Source organism: Coloeus monedula, assembly GCF_965178545.1.
Source record: "Coloeus monedula genome assembly, chromosome: 3".
NCBI classification, from domain to species: domain Eukaryota; kingdom Metazoa; phylum Chordata; class Aves; order Passeriformes; family Corvidae; genus Coloeus; species Coloeus monedula.
In genome coordinates, this window is record NC_138783.1 from 48,039,132 (window position 1) to 48,056,916 (window position 17,785).

Here is a 17,785-nt window from a genome sequence, read left to right on the forward strand (position 1 = left end):
AGCACTGCCAACTCCACCACTAAACCATGTCTCCAAGTCCCACACCTACATGTCTAAACAGCTCCAGGGATGGTGACTCCACCACTTCCCTGGGCAGCCAGTTCCAGTGCTTAACAACCCTTTTGTGAAGAAATTTTTCCTAATATCCAACCTAAGCTTCCCCTAGCACTGTTTTAGGCCTTTTCCCACAAAGGTGACAACATGTCCTCAAAAGTTAACACCCTCTGCCATCTGTCCTCTTGGTCTCCTATACTTGTCTTCCTTAGATCTTTACACTGTTTGCTCCCCAGGAGAAGAACATGGCATGTGCTTTCAGTGCCAAGCCCAGCATCACTTAAAACTGCAAAATAATAGCTATAAAAAGAATGCATCCAAATCTCTGAAGAAAGCTTGTATGTTACAATACGCCGTACTTGCATTTTGTGAAAAAAACATTTAAAAAAACTGAAATCCAGAATAATGAAATTGCTTCATTAAGACAGTAGAAAAAAGGTAGTTGTACTAATTCTCAAGTCTTAACATGAACTTAGATTTTCCACAGACTTCAACTAGGTCAGAGTTTCAGACTTATAACCTGTATCACACAAAATCCAGTTGAAAATGAAAAACAGATTTAACTTTCTCTACCTACAACTAAGAATTGTGTTTGTTGTATGGCCCACTGATACAAAGATCAGTAACCTTCAGTCATTTCCTGCACTGTAAAAATAAGAACTGACAGTGCAATGAGATTTGGCAGAAAAGAGGAACATGAAAAAAATTCAGCACAAAAGCTGTGTTTGCCTTGTTTTGTAAAAAATGGTTTAAAGTTAACACTAGAATTTCATCCTTAGCACATATTATTGAGCCTTGGTGGAGGAACCCCTGCCCCCCAATTTCAGCAGATAGAAACTAACACCAAATGGTCTATACTGATTGATGTGCCTTACCTAAGCCTTTCAATACTCCCCATTGCAACCTAAGTAAAAACAAGCATGCAGCTTCTCACCATCTAATAGCAATATTAAAATTTTTTAAGTATACGAAGTAATGTACAACAGCTGCCACATTTACATCACACATCTGAGCTCAGGGGCTCCCAGAAGTCTGTGCCAAACCATTTGGCTGTGGTGGTTTCCAAATGGTAAAGGGGTACTGCCCCCTCCCTGAGCCACCTCCAGCCCAAAACCCAGCACAAAGCCATAGCTGCTGGCAGCACCATGAGCTCAGACAGAACCACGGTGGTGTCCTGCTCTGCTACAGCCCTGAGACAGGTTGTAAACCTTGGGCAGAGGGAAAAGAGGCATAGCTAGGAGAAATAACATTTAGAGCTGCCTCCTGCAAAAACCACTAGGGCTCATCCAGCAAAACCCTTAAATTAAATCCATTTTTATTTTTAACTGTAGCTAGCTAAAGTAAATACATAAAATATAGGAGCACTCAAAGGGCAAAGAAGAATATATGCAATAAAATGTAATTCTTTCTAAAAGGCAGTTCAAAATTTCAGAATACAATAGCCTTATCACTTCTTGGGGAAAGAGATTCTCATTAGGACATGCTTCACATGAATTACAGTCACAGTCCAGCACAAAAAAGCGACAATTTGTAGAGCACTTTGAAAATGTTAGGCACCTATCTGTACCTTGCAGACAACACAAGCTTTTATGTAGCTGTTACTAAATGCTGTTCCCACAGCTCTTAAAAGGGTAATACTTCTTGTCTGACTGGGCAAGAAAATGCTGAGTTTCACCTCACAGTCCTTTCTGGCTCTTTCTTTTAGACCTTTACAGCTCATAAAAGCCCTGGAAGACATTTTCAGAAATATCCAACCAAAGTGTGCATGCTGAGCTGCACCTAAGTGCACCTAATTACAGATGGCAGAGATTGAACCTGATCATTTTAATACAACAGCTCAGCACCTGCACAGGTAAATTCAAAGAAATAAAGCTATTCTAGCTCCCCTAAAAATTTAGGTTTTGCCCTCTGTACCTCTCCCTTGGCATGAGAGGACGACTCTCGTGGACACCCACTTAGCATCTGACAGCCCCACTGCCAGGATGTTGATAGGGAAGACTCACTGCAGTTTGTAAATTCCTATTTACAGTCAATTCACTGCCATTTATGGCTTTGGAAACTGTAACTGACACCTGCCCAAACAGCAGGAATTTCCAAAGCTTCACTGGAACTCAAGCTCCCTATTCTGTCAAACAAGTAGAGCCCTTAGTATAAAAATAAATGAGGCAGCATTCAATCAGTGTCTGCAATTACTTGTTGAAAAGGCAACATCTTGGAAACCTCTTGGGTTGTTTTCTTGGCCAGCCACTATGCTTACACTCCAAGAGAGGAAAAAGGCACATTTCTCAAAAGAGACTTTATTTTCTGAAGTGCAAACTGATTTCCTTCCAAGGGTAACTACTGTATTTAAGCTACTTCTATCGGCTTGATTTCAAAACAGTGAAATGAAGAAGGCTTACAACTACATTTGGACTGATCTTAGGCTGCCAGATCAAAAGCAAACATTCTTACTGAAGTAATTTTGAATTGACAATAATATATTTGTTTCAGGTGGAATGATTAAAAATAGAAGCTGGATGACTGTTCTGTTTATGCAGCACGCAGTTACTGTCATTCTAAAGTGTCCTATAAACAACCCCTTCCCCAAATATAAAAATTTAAACTTCAAAATTAATAGAATTTTATCTTTTTCTACTGCCTGTGGCTAATTACTTAAAACCAAAACAAAAATACACAATCAATCAAAAACAACTTACATTTTGTTTATTTTTTTTCTTTAAACACTTATAGCACCTGGCTTTAAATCATTCCATTGAAGGCTATCACTGAGTCTTTCATATATACTGAAAGATGCCGGTCAACTGCCTCGGCTTTTGGAAGGCAAGAGTGAAGCCAGATTAAAATAACAGTTTAAATGAAGCCAGCCTTACAATCCACAAATTGCTTTTTACATAGGACAAGTTACGCCAACTTGCTAGCCAGAAATAACCTTGGGCTCCTTCGGAATGCATGCATAAAGTTGAAATAAGGACCAAGTCCCACAACATTTAAAAACAGAAAAATAAACTTGTATTTTAAACGTTGACAACAGATGCTAGGGAGGAAAGATAATGCCAGAGACTGGTCCGACAAACAACATAAAGCATGATAGCCAAAAGTGCTAGAACAACAGGCTCTGCTCTGAATATTAATTTGCTTTCCAACTGATAATTGCAAAGCTAACACTGACACAACATAGTCTGACAAGGAAAATCTTCCATCTCATTTTAACAACAATTCTGCAAGGAGTGAATAGAAAGCAAGCAGACAGAATACGTAATTAGGTTCCATACTTGAAGTATTTGGTCTCCAGCAAGAAGTCTTCCATCTCTGGCAATGATCCCATCTCGATAAACCTCTTGAATGACAATGTTGATCAAAGGTGTTTCATTGCCACCCACTATGCTAATTCCTAATTCAATATAAGGATTGGACCGATGAATTTCAATAGTGGTGATCTCTCCTTCAGGCAAGGTAGGTGGCTGTTGATTTGCTGCCAATTATTTTTAAAAAGAAAGACAATTAATATCTTTTCTACCTCATTCGCTTTCAGTAAAATAAATCACCAAAAGATAATGTAGACAGGTCACAAAGCAGCAGTTTAACAAAAAGCTAAACCAGTGCAAATGAGTCCGTTCCACTACTTGTTGAAACCCCTAGCTTGTTAGAAACAGCTCTCTAATGACTTAGCAGCATCCATGCTTCCTGAAATGGGGTCATTTGGATTGGAATAGGATATTCTGAACCCTTTGGATCCCATCCTTTATAATAAATTTCATATGCTTCATTGGGTCACCTGGGGATTTGCATTTGGTGATGAGGATAAAAATGTATTTTAGGGGTTACTCCACGATAACCTCTTTGTCTTGCAATTGCATTAGGAGCTGCTGTTGAGTTACTGGGTTAACTGAAGGAGCCCATTTCTGAAGCAAACATGGATACGACTAAAAAGGGAAAAGGAGAATGCTAAAGGATGGCAAATACAGAGGAAAGGGGACAGGACCATTTTCCTCTGTGGTAAGGCTCAGCACTTCCTCTCAAAAATCCCAGATGCTAAAGGTGTTACTGCTCATTTGGTGCAGCTGGATGCAGGAGTAACTCAACTGCCTATTGTCTCGAGCAGGACAGCGCTCCATCTGTGGGAAGGCTGTTGATCCAATTGGGGGGAAAGGGTGAAGAGGGAAAAACAAATCTCATCTTAGAAAACAACTTTTGTAATTTTACAAAGGTTACACTCCTTCTATCTCACTTGTGAGGCCAGTTCCACTAGCAGATTAACAAGAACTACTGCATCATGACACAATAAATGATATAGCACCACAGTAGCTGGCACACACTCAGGTATTTCTTTCCTTCCTGTGACTTTATCTCAGTTGTAAACTTGCACATAATCAAAACCCACTAATATTTCTCCAGAAATTGCAAAAGAAAAGAGCCGAAGGTGCACATTCACAGTTGGTAAGAGACAAGCTCTGACACCACAAATGTTTCCACATCTGATAAAAGAGACTTGAGAAGATAAGTGATGACATACTGTCTGCTACTGTGTTCTCTTCAAAAGGCGGATTGTCGATGCTGGGCTCATCTGTCCACACGGGAAGGGCGGGTGAGGTAAAGCTCTGCTCAGCTGGCACTATTCCCTGATCAGCGTCCGGAGATAAACTGCTGGGCTGCTCCAGCCCGCCGAGACCACTCTCGCCCTCTGCTTCTGCTTGCAGCTTGCTCGTTTTCCTTCTCTCCAGAGCAACCCTCCGATGGGAAGCCCCAGGACACCTGAGAAGACAACATTTATATCATGGTTCAAGTCTGCAGCCCTATTTGTAGCACAAAATGCCCAAGTACTTCATCAAATTAAATTAGTCTTCTTCAAAGCCACAGCTTTAAACACAGCCTTAAAAAAATATTAAACACACTGAATTTTAAGGCCAAAATATGTTTTAGTGGACAAAACCCCATTACTGCTTTCCTCACAAAACTTCTACTAGGTAGTCTTTTGGCCATGAACTCAATGTGCTATAACACCTTCTGAATATGGACTTACTCTGTTATCATAGAATGGTTTGGGTTGGAAAGGGCCTTAAAGATCATCTAGTTCAAGCCCTCTGCCATGGACAGGGACACCTTCCACTGGAAGGTGGACTCTGTACATTTCAATTTCTGGAAGATAACCTTGCTGGAAAGATTAAACAGGATGGTCAAAAAAAATCCACAGAAGAGAAGCCCTGTTCCAAGACACAACTGGAGTCCCACTGAAGCCATCTCCTTTCACCTTAGTAAGCCAGAAGAAGTAAGCATCATATTTTCCTGGGCTCATTCAAGGGAGTAAAGACATGAAAATTTTACCTATATTGCAATCTAAGCGTTGAAATACTGAAAGAAAATTATGCTTGTCTAGGAATCTGTATGAAAGGTTTAGCAAAAGTAACAGCTCTGTTCATCATTTCCTCTTGGACCAGTAGAAGGCATTTACATCTCCCTCCTATCTCCTGTTTTTAATTTCTGACTTCACATAGGAGGTGCAATTTTTTGTTTCCCTCACGCAGCAATGCTCCCTCAGCATTTGATGCTTCTCACTACAAACTCAGTTTTTTTGAGTTTCCATTACTCTTAATGCAGTATTTTTTTTTTTTTTTGGGTTATGTTTAAAAGCCTACAATAGTTTATTGCATAAAAGGGCCACAATGTTGCAAATTCATGGAAAGTCTTCATTTATCGAATCATTTTGCACTTACATGTACATAATTAGATGTGGACATCAATCTTACATATGCCTCTGTGACAGTTCTGCCAGTGTCTGATAAATCACGTCTTAGAGTATTCGATGTCCTTAAAGTTCCTGCTTCTGAAGGTGCTGACCACCTAAAAAACACTCATACTGTAGCAGTCCCAGAAAAAAAAGAATCACATTCTTGAAAGGACTCAGTGTTTGAGAATTTGGCAGATTGTTATAACAAAAGAAGAAATTATTTATTTTTGCAAGAGAAGAAATGTGTCAACAGAGTAAAAGACAGCAGCAGCCTAATGACATCCTAACTTGTTAAACCAGAATGTTTTGAGAATCATGACTCTGTTCTGACATTCTGTAAAAGGGATTTGATAATTATATGGTTAGACTGTTTCAGCAGGGATTTTGAAGATAACCTGCTAACAAAGTTTTCAGATCCAAAGAATGTTGATAAAGCTTTTGTGACCCCCAGCCACGTTGTAAATACATGATATCTATTTTTTTTTTTTTCGATATACACAGAATGATAGAAATGGTTGTGGTTGGGCCCCATCCTGCCTGTCCTTGAACACTTTCAGCAATGGGGCAGCCACAGTTTTTCTGGGAAACTTCTTCCAGTGCCTCACCACCCTCACAGAACAGAATTTCATCCTATTATTTAACCTAAATCTACCCTTTTTCAGTTTAAAGCCATTCCCCTTGACCTATCACTACATGCCCTTACAAAAAATCCCTCTCCAGCCCTCTTACATCCATTTTAGATACTGAAAGGTGCTATAAGGCCTCCCTGGAGCTTTGCCTTCTCCATGTTTAGAAGAAAAGAAAAAAGGTAACCAAATATGCTCTGAAATATGCAAAAAACCATACATTAGAGACAGTTCACGTTATGACATGACGCATTTCAGAAATAATTCCTTGGGGCTTTTCCCAAAGCAACTGCTGGTCATTTTGTTCTTCAAAGCTAAGAAAGTGTAAGCATGAAAGATGAAAATTATTTGACAGGTTTTGCTTTGTGAAAATGTTTCTATTATTTTAATGATGGAACACAACCCTGTCTTTTGGCTCTGCCCAGACAGTATTTACTACAGAAAACCACTGGCACAGTGGGACTGATTGGCCAATATATCTGTCTGGTGATAGAGACACACAATTACAGGTGAAAATCACCAGGAAATTTCTATCATCGACCATTTCACAATGCAAACCTCAACACAAAAGTCCCAAAAGACCAGACCAAGAAAAATAAGGATGCTATCACTTCCCTCAGTATTTCTAACATACTTTAACTTGACGGGTTAGCCACATGCTCCCTCAAATCTTAACACGGTCAACGGGGAAATAAAATAAAGGAACAGTCTCCAACATCACTCACTTCGGCAGCAACACAGCAAGGGGTAAATGCTCTTGCAGAGAAAACCTTTTGTCTGCTGGGAGCTCTGATAGACATGCTCTCACACACTGATTCACAAGAATTTAGGACAAAACCACCCCAAGCCGTGTGTCCTTGCTGTCCCTGAACTGCTGTGCTATAAAAGTGGTGCTCCTTCAGCAAGGAGGCAAATGAACAGAAACCAACACTGTCAGAGAACCACGCTTCAATCCCACTGAGCCTGACATCAGAGTCCAGCCTTACTGGACTACTTCCTAGAGCAAGATACTTCCTTAGGTACCTCCTACCAAACCCCTGTGCTGTTGTTGACTCTGACTCAGCCATCTCACAAGGCCTGAGGAGCTCAAAAGACCTGCTCGAGGTGGCAAAGCACACCTGGGAGTTTTGGGTTTTTTTAAGCTGTGTCAAACCAGGACAGCATGAAACTCATCCCTGGAAGTGTCCTATTTCTGTCAAAGCCTCCTAAACCACAGCCAGGTCCTCCTCCACCCTCCTTCACAGAGCACATTCTCCCATCATTACCTGCCAGCTGATGAAAGTCATCACACAAAATATAAATAGATTTGAGGTTTATTTTTGCCAATGATGTTTAATTATCATTTCAAAAGCTAGCATCAAGAAATGTAAACAGCCTCCTGAGCACACCTACTCAGTTCAGCGGAATCCCTTTTGCGCAGCACTGTATGAGGCAAAAAAGGGGAAAACCCCACAGATTCTACCCCAAATTAACCAGTAATTGCAATAGACTCTGAATTTCAGTCTAGTATAGTGCAACTGCATTGCCAAAAAAGTAGTTGTCTAGTGGAGACATTAATTCATGGGATGCCAGTTCCTAGGTCTTTAAACACAGCATGCTGCCTACCAAGCAGCAAAGCCCCGTACTGGTATTCAAGCAGATCTAAACGGAGATTTTTCCTTTTCACTTGCAACATAAAAAGATTTTTACTGGCAGTAAGAATGTATTATTCACAAACAGCAAAACCATACAGCAGTTCTAACAGTTACAAAGTTCCAATAAATCTCCAGAGGGGCACACTTTCACTAATACCAAATACCTGGGATAAAAAGCATTTTGGACTAATCTTGTAACAAGTTATGTACACAGATGGGCATCTCATGATGAAAACAAGCTTTGAAGGTTGGATTCCTTTACTCATGAAAACATTCTCATAAAACAAATTGCATAAATAAGGGTTCAATTCAAACTTATAGAAATGGCATCTTGAATCTACCTACAAGGCCAGAATACTTTGTCTAGGAGCAAGAACAAAGGCAGGACTGTTTTAAAAATATTTAGAAATTCCTTAATTTCTTTCATGAAACAAGATGCTCAAGAGAAAGATTCCAACTCAAACTATTCTATGCTAAAGCAACTGAGTGATATTATTTAATGGGAAGATTGAAGGGCAGTTATTCTAGGGATGTAAAATTAGCTTCAGCTTATATTCCACTTCTTCCTCTACCCTCTTTAGCACCAGCTTCTGCTCAGTTCTGGATGGTGACAAAGTATAGCTTTTACCTTCAATTTTTCTTAATTCATATCAGACAGAGAAGAAAAATGGCTCTTTTTGTTTGGTGGGTTTTTGTTGGGTTTTTTTACTGCCAAGTCTGCTGGATTTCTCATTTAAAAGCTGACTTCTTGGAACACTAGCAGCAATCCCTCTTTGCTGATAAAAAGAGCTTTCATACAAAATTAAGATGTAGTTTACAGGGTATTTCTGTGGAATAACAGTAGGAGCTTGAAAAACACATTTGCTCACTGACTACTGAAAAGAAAGAATTCATTGTAACCTACGCCATCAGCTTCTGCCCAGTCTAGTGGTTTGATAAAAGCAAACACACTAAATAACCTCAAACCAGTTGCACTAAATCATTTTCCAAGCAGGAGCTGTATTTAAGCAAAGACTGCAAAGAAGCAACCCAAGTGCCTTTGTTATTGCTCATAAAACTTTGCCAGCAAAACGACCTTAAGCAGTAATTCTGGCAAGATTTACAGCTGCAATTCAAAGTAAAACCTGATGCTGCTTTGGAAAGTTAAGTGTCTGGGGGTTTTTTTTTGACAGGGAAAAAAAAGAAGGGAAAAAGAGAAGAAAATGGGGGAAATGAGGCACCAGGCGTTACCTAGGTTTAGGAGTCAGAGAAGACTAAGGAAAAATAAAAAAAGAGTGGTTTTGGTGCATACTTCTCTCTCCCACCCAAGAGCAGCTTACAACGTTGTCAACAAGCTTCAGAGCAGAGAACAACCACAGATTGTTTACCTTTCAAGCAATGGATAGAACCCATAGGGCATGGAAAAACTATGAATCTGTTGCCTATCCACTTACTCAAAAGAGGGTTAAATCCCATAGATCCTCTTCACTTCTGGTGTTTGAAGTGCCAGGCAGGGACAGTGCTTGCAGCTAACACGGGAGAGGGTGGGAAGAACAGGACTCACCAACACTGTCATAAACACCAAAATAACTGAGATTGCCATGATTTTATATGATAAAATTGTGTACCTTTACAACTTGTTTTCCCATGGCTTTTGTTACTCTAAATCCATATATTAAGCATGCTGAGTGACACACAATGAATAGCCCAATTGTTTCTTCAATTCCAAAAAAGGCAATCCTATATAAAGTTCAAACTTAACTTGACATAAAATTATCTGCAATGTTGCCCGGTCAGAAAAATGGCTCCATCCAAAATGATAACTTAAGCTACCATAGGGAAATACAGGAGGTGAAAGCTAAAGCCTAACTCAAAAGCCATAAACACAATACCTGACCCTCTCATTATAAAGTTGTATGAGAATTTCACAGTATGTTTTTGTACAATGGACTTTTTTCAGTTCTGAAAAACCCGTAAGAATTTAACCAAATTAAAATCATACACAGAAAATCTCAGTAACTTTTTGTTGGATTTTCTTCTCATAAATTTACCTTTGATATTTAGAAATCACAGAATCACAGCATTAACTAGGTTGGAAAAACCCTTTGAGACCATTGAGTCCAACCCATGACTGAACACCACCACCATGTGAACTAGATCATGGCACTGAGATCCACATCCAGTCTTGCCTTGAACGATTACAGGGAATGAAACTGGCACTTAACTTTACCAAACATTAACACATTTTCTATACCAAGTGACTGAAAAACAGTACATTACTCGTATGGTTCTTTCCTTTAAATCATATTACATGTATTGTGTTTTACTTTAAAAACCAAGTTTGCAAGTAATGTAATGAAACTCAAGAGTTTAAGAAATCAAGAGTATTTTCTTTGTGCAACAAGGTATCATGGAGTGCAATTAGTGACTGTGAAGTAATCAGGTTTGTGTCTGATGCCTCTCATCTCCTTGTGGGAGCATTTTGCGGTAACCTTACAGTCTGAGGCACCTGGTGGATACAATGACATTTTCTTCCATCTTTTATGCTCAAATGGAGGCAATTAAAAAAACACTGGAAAACCCCAGTGTGAAGGTTTTTAGACAGTGAAAATTAACCAGCCATACTGCTTTTCTCAGAAACAGAAACCAGCTCATGTAAAGGCGTGTTGAGACTGGTTTATATTAATCAACGCTGACAATTACAGTAATACTGAATTTTGTATTTCTTTCCTAAATGTAATGATCAGCAGTAGAATTTTACTGGATTCACTAATCCATATAGAATTAAATTCAAACTATGCAGTTACTGCCATCATTTATGTCAGCAATGACAATTTAGAGGTGTTCAGATGTTTGCAAATAAACTTAATTGGAAACTGTAAATCACCATATACTCAAAATGTGTATCAGCCAAGATAACCAAGACAACAGAAGGAATTGAAAATGAGCAGCCTTCTGCAACAGAAAGCTTTTTTCCAGTCGACAAACAGGAAAAGCCTGTGATTCAGCTCACTTGGATTCCATAATAACCTTGTGCATTAAGTAAATGGATATTTCACATATACTTAAAGAGGGCATACATAGTGTTCTATGTACAAATAAACTACATGATCCTGCTGTAAACAGCCCTAATATCATTCAAGATGATGTCAGCCAAGGAAAAAGGACTGAAGAGGTGAGGGATATGACTGTGAGAAACCAGAAGACGAATCAAATATTTAGCAGCAGTCTTGCTAGCATTTTGATTTTTATTAAAATTGAATCAGTTTAATACCAGGATTATAAATCATAAAATAGTTAGGCCTCCTCATGACTCCCACGTCATCATTTAGATCAGAAACTTGCCACAAGGAAACAAGCAAGTGCTTAAGCTAACACGGAAACCACATGGAGAATTTAAAGAAGATAAAAATCTAGAGAGAAAGGCTCCTCATTAGTCCCTGTACCTCCCTGACATGGACACCATACTACAACAATGAAAAATACCCAGGCAGATCCAGGCTCACCACAGTCCACAGGGCTGCTGCATGTTATGCATGCCGAGAGTCCTCCCAAGCTCTGAATCCCCAGAATGCTCAGGATGTGTGGAAAAAGGAAGAGGGCACACTGGAAGTATGAATGCAAACGAACAGTTTCCAAGGCAGGTGGTGTCTGTCCTTTTCCCCTTCTCTGCAGAGCACTTGCCTGCACGCACACCCACACCACGCACATGCTCCCAATGTCCTCTGCAACATCATTGTTCACCTGAAGATGGTCTCCAAGAGTATCCAAATGGACAAAGACCAAGACTTGGAAAGGAGTCCATGGAGGAGGTCTGTGCACCTCTCAAATGAACCCTTCCGTCTGGGTGGTCACCAGTGTCACTGGACTGGACTAAAGGCAGGCAGAGAAGGCCCACCGATCCTGAGAGATACCATGTCCATCTGCCTACCTCAGAACCAATTCTGATGTAACCATTCCTGATGAAAATTTGTTTAACGTGTTCATAAACACTTCTAAAAATGGGGAATGGACAACTACCACCTAACCAATCTATGCTGGTGCCCAACCATTGTAAAGCTTTTTTTCCTAAAATCTGAACTTAATATTCTTGCTCCTATTGCACCATTTCTCTCCTCTTTGCAGACAGAATCTGCACATCTCTTAATTCCCCCCCCAGCTTTTTTCCCCCTATTGTAATCAACTGCCATTGTATTTTATTTTTCTTGATAAATCATTTTCTTCAGACCTCTAATGATCTACATCATTCTCCCTATGGCTATCACCAAGCATTCTTCACTATTTTCTGGTGTGATGTACAAAAAAAGGGTAATCCAGTGCATTGCCTGTGCACAGTTACAGACTGACCATTTCCTACGGTCTTCTGCCGTGAATTTAAAAGCCACCACCAACTCTCCCCCTCTCCTGCCCCCAATTTCTACTGCTACACAAACTGGCCACAAACAAGGGTGTAGGGAAAATGCAGTGCAAGACCTGCAGCGCTCACCTGTTTTTAAGATGTGCCGCTAGGTCACATCGCTGCATCACTTCCTGACACACAGAAGAGAAGGGGCACAAAACAAAGAGCTTGTCTAACAGTTTATGAACGAGGATGCTGGATTTTTTGCAGAGTTTAAAATGGAGTCTTTTTCGATCCAATGGGCAGAAATCCTTCTCCTGCAGAAAGTTCCTTAGGCACTTGTAGCAGAAAGTGTGTCCACAGGGAGTGTCCAATGGCTGCAACAAGGGCTGAAGGCAAATGTGGCAGACCAAGTCATCATCCACTTCGTTCTGGTAGTTGTAGAGATGGTTCTCCCTTGTCCAGTGCTGCTGGCCACACTCAAAGCACAGAGGGTTCAAGGAGGCATTCTGCTCCACTGCAGCCATGTCATCACCTGTAGTCCCCATTTTACAGCTAAGAAGGCTGACGGATCCTTCTCCTCTTCCTTTTCATAGGATGGGGATACTCATGTAAAGCTCACAGCGAAGCAACTTCTTCCAGGGTGACTTATATTTGCTCTTCAGTCAAGTGTCATTTTCTACAACAAATAAAGAAATAGAAATTTTTCATTTTACAGGAAATATGGAAGTTCTCTTCAAAACATTTGACTTCTGGGTTTACCAAAATACAACAGCTAGATAGATCGGGGAATATTCCTGTTTTCTGTGAATTTGTCATAGAAAAGAACAACAAAAAATCCACAAATACGAATCCTTTTACAACACAAACATTTTATGGCTTCATAAGGGCTGCTGCAGTGCACAGTCTTCACCTGCAAGATGACCATTTTGTGACAGCAAGGGCATCGCATTATGCATTGTCACACTTAGAAGCATGCAATTAGCAGCTGGCACAAAAATACCTTATCGTGGAATGATGGTTATATGATCAAATAATTAAATGTGTTCTTTAATATGAGATAACAATTTTAATCTGGTTCTACTCTGTTTTTAGGATTTTGACTATACAGAATATTGGATTATTAGCAAAGTTCTAAATACACTGCATTGAAAATAACAGCAAACGGCTTACCCTGGTTCCTTCCATTAGTAATATTGCAGATAAATCATCACTTACTTCTAGGTTTTCTCTGTGGATTGCTACATAGTAAGAAGGACTAAGTAATCCTTCTTACTGCTACACAGTAAGAAGGATTCTATCCAGTACGCCCCATCTGATTCAGTACAGAGGCCAGTAGTAAAAATATGGAATAAACTAGTAATATGAAACTACGGATTTCAAACAACTTCCTTGTTTTGCTTTTTACCTAACAAAGTTACAGCATACTCAGTGTGGCAAGAAAGGACTGTAGGTCTGTCACCATGGGATTTATTTTCTAAACTTTTTATGTTATTAAACTTTGCCCCTCTTAAAATAGCTGCTTGGGCAGGAAGTTGTGCAGCCATCAGTCTGCAATTTCAAACACTAAATCCTTATCCCTCCCAGCCTTATTTACCCTTCTCTCCCTTACAGAATTACATTGCCTGACACACACAGCCTCATGATTTAAAAAATAAAACAAATTTCCTCACAGTCTTAAGACACCTCCATCTTTGTTAGTTTTGGTAAACGTTCTCACTTGTAGGGGAAGGAAAAAAAATCAAATCAGAGCAATGCTTACTTTGTGCCTAAATTCTTTATTGCAATTCAGCAAGCAACGCTCATGACAGACCTACTGTTTTCTAGCAGAGTAGTAGCAAGCATACAGAGAAATGAAAACTAGTAGTCTAGGTATCAGCCCATCATCTTTATTCTGGCTGTTGAAATGCAGTTCTAAACATATTCTGAAATTCATGTGGAACACATACATTTCCCCATCTTACATTCTATGAGATTCCCTATTTTGATTTTTGCCCCTTAACCTCACACAGCCAAGCACAAGACTTAGAGCACATTTTACAAGGATTATTATATCCTTTGACGCAAAAAGGATTAAATAGTAATTTGTAATCCAGGCTCCTATTCTGCCATGGAAATTGATGCTCATCATTGCCCTGTCTCGTAGTAGATAATGTGCACCTTCTGGAAAGGATTTCACAAGGGAAGAACATAGCAGTTCTTTGTTGCTGGAGACTAAGAATGCAAAATGAGACCCCAAAAGAGATTAGTCAAAAAACCAGTCTTAAACATATTATGTAAGAGCTCAAAGACTGGAAAGCAGATAAGGAAAGCAGCGCATGGGGCCCTCATGCTCAAACCACAGCTCTCTCGCTCTGCATTCATGCTGCTGGATTAATGCAGAAGGGATGAGACCCATCTAATGGCTGGTCTTTATGTAATGCAAAATAAACCAGATAAATGTTCTAGAAAAAACACAGCACTGATTTATGACTTTACCAAATTATTTTGTCACTCAAGGCACCAGGGGAGGAATATATGGCATGAGTTGTATTGTGCTCGGGGGTACCTGCAACACCAACAGGCCCTGCAGAGCAAAGTGACACGCAGAACAGGCAGCAAAAACCACTATACAAGTGTGCTGTCCAAACTGTAGACCTGTTGCTACTACTGACTATGACCAGGAATCTCCCTCCTTCTCCAAGCAACCAAAATCCCAACAAAGGACCAAGTCCTGTTATGCAGAATCATAAAATATTCTGAGTTGGAAGGGACCTATCAGGATCATTGAGTCCAACTCCTGGCCCTGCACAGAACACCCCAAGAATCACACTGTGTGCCTGAGAGCATTGTCCAAACTCTTCTTGAACTCTGTCAGGCTTGGTGCTGTTACCACTTCCCTGGGGATACCATTCTAGTGCTCAACCACCCTCTAGATGAGAAGCTTTTTCTTGATATCCAACCTAAACCTCCCCTGCCTCAGCTTCATGCTGGTCATGATGAGTGCGGATATCAGTACTTGCCCCTTGACCTTCCCCCATGAGGATGCTGAAGACCATCAGCGAGGCTATGGAAAAACCCAAGCACAATTCTGTGCACTGCTGTACTGGAGATCCAGTTAGGACCCCTGAGAGTGAGCATCCCAAATTCACCTCCTTGAAGGCTTCTAGTGTTTCTATCCTTTGAAGTCAATGTAACTCACATGGCAGTCTGTGACAGAGCACAAGGCAGTGTCATACAGTGAATATACCCATGAGGTATTTTGACCTCTATGACTGGCTATGGTCAAAGATACTTCTCTTTTAGGAGGTTGTAATTAAATCCTTTTCTGTGTTAAAAACTTTAGCAAGTCTCTATAAATTTTGAACAAACGGTAAAAGCAGAGAAGTCACTGAGCAACCAGGCATTCACTGCCATGTTATAATGACAAGCCTTCTCTCTTAGAGAAGGTACACCCAGAGACAGGCTCTACTTACTGAAATCACAAGAGCTTGTCACTTTATTGCCCACCACTGCAGGAGGTGAGCAGACACACCTGTTCCTAGGGCTGACCCATCCCAGTGTCTGAATGCTGCTGGTGCAGGGACCAATGCCCTGGGCTGTGCTTTGCTGCAGAGGTGCTACCCTGGGCCAGAGACAAGCTATTCCTGGTGGCAGCCGACATTGCCTCGGTGCTGCCAGTGCCCTGGTAGTTTAAACCACCAATAAATGCCATATAAACTAAGTCCACCACCTCTTCTGCAGTGGATGTGACCACCCTTCCACCACCTCTCTGCCAGCAGTGCTGTGGAAGAAAGGAATTGTGGATTACAGCATGAAGATTCAAAAGAAAAAAAAAAATCCCACTGGCACTACCCAAAAAACCCCAAACCAACAAAAATAAATAAATAAATAAAGACACCACCACCCCCACCCCCCCCCCCCCCCCCCCAAAAAAAAAATTTTAAAAAATCAAGATTTCTTTACTTTCACACTGCTGTGCTGTACTTGAGGCAAGCCCATTCCATGACTGAGGAAACACTCACCAGGAGTTTTATTGTTCATACGCTGTGGCTGACTCATTATTGATCTAAGGACTTTTTACTATCTGTTCCCAGCGCAAAATATCAATTTATTTACAAAGTTCACAAACACAGAATGTGTGGTCTGAGCAACAGCTGGGATGACGGGCCAGGACTACATTTCCCTGATGTAAAGTACTATATCCCTGAAATCCACAATACCAGAGCACTGCCATTTAAAATACCCTACTTCGACCCTCTTTCTGCATCCCTTATATTATTTTCTGTATCTCTTATCACAGCAGATCACCAGCTCCACAGGATGATAACAGCCCAGGAAAGCTGCAAACAGGAAAAATAACCAGAATTATAAAAAATATGAAGTGGGTAAAAGAGGCAGCCAGGCCTGTTATTCAAGTCATGTAATTCCCTAGAAAGTAATTTTCCCAGGACTTCATTGAAACAGTCAAATAGTGCAGGTGGTGCCCTGCTTTCAGTTTTAAATTACAATCTACTTGGGAACTGGACAAGACTGGACATCCAGCTGTGCAAATTTTTATTTTATTTTTTTAAGTGGAGTGTGTGCAAGAGAAATTTTATAGTGAAAAAGACAGCCTTATCCTTAGGCCTCCTCTAGTTCTGATTTATTGATTCAACAAACATTCTCTGGAGAAGCTCGACACATTTTTACAAAAGCAGAAGATGTCAGTCTTTATACCTACATCAGATTCCACAATGTTTATTCCTTCTGTCTGAATGGGCGCTATTAAAATTAAAAAAAGCAAACCACAAACAAACTGGAATTGTAGCAATAATTTAACCTTTTAACTGTAGTTGTCTTTACATAAGTCACAAATAATTAACACTAGTTCCAGTTTGAAGTTAATGGAAACGTATTTTGCAATTAATAGTCGCAGAGATTTAAGCAACCTATTTCTAAAGTATCTTATTAAAATCCTAGAGATTTACAGCCCATTAACTGACTGTTCAAAATTCTACAAAAAACCCAAGTATACCCCAGAAGTAAACAACTATGCAAAACATCCATCTTACTAACTAATCTCTTTAAAAATTACCTTTAATATACCCCAATTTTCTATTTTGTTTACAACTGTCTATGCAATTTTCTCAACCAAAAGCAAATGTCAAAAGAACACCCTGAGATGAATGACACCCCTGTTCCTTTGGAGGACTCCATTGTCCCTGTATCCCAAAATGGCTGGGATGCAAATCTCATTTCTGCACCTGAAAACTCTAACCAGAAGGGATGTATGAGATGCACAGAGATCTCTCTAACCACTGAATCAATGATTAATTTCTACTGTGTAGTTTAAAGCAGCTGCAAGTGAAAAACTGTCCACTTGTATTTTCCCCTTGATTAAAGGTCACTGGGTATTGGTTCTCCTCTTCATCCCAGAGGAGATGAGATCCCAAAATTTTGCTGCCTG

General features: G+C 40.1%; 1 protein-coding gene across 2 annotated transcripts in view; it reads right to left on the reverse strand.

The window, feature by feature from the left end:
* LNX2 (ligand of numb-protein X 2) overlaps nt 1–17,785 on the reverse strand; it is a 59,543-nt gene that overhangs the window by 13,700 nt on the left and 28,058 nt on the right. For both annotated transcript variants that reach the window (XM_082278728.1, XM_082278727.1), the window contains exons 2-4: nt 12,505–13,036; nt 4,568–4,806; nt 3,327–3,526 (exon numbers count right to left, since the gene is read on the reverse strand). In XM_082278728.1, the coding sequence (XP_082134854.1) occupies nt 3,327–3,526; nt 4,568–4,806; nt 12,505–12,905 (840 nt within the window). In that variant the 5' untranslated portion in view covers nt 12,906–13,036. The remainder of the gene's footprint in view (nt 1–3,326; nt 3,527–4,567; nt 4,807–12,504; nt 13,037–17,785) is intronic.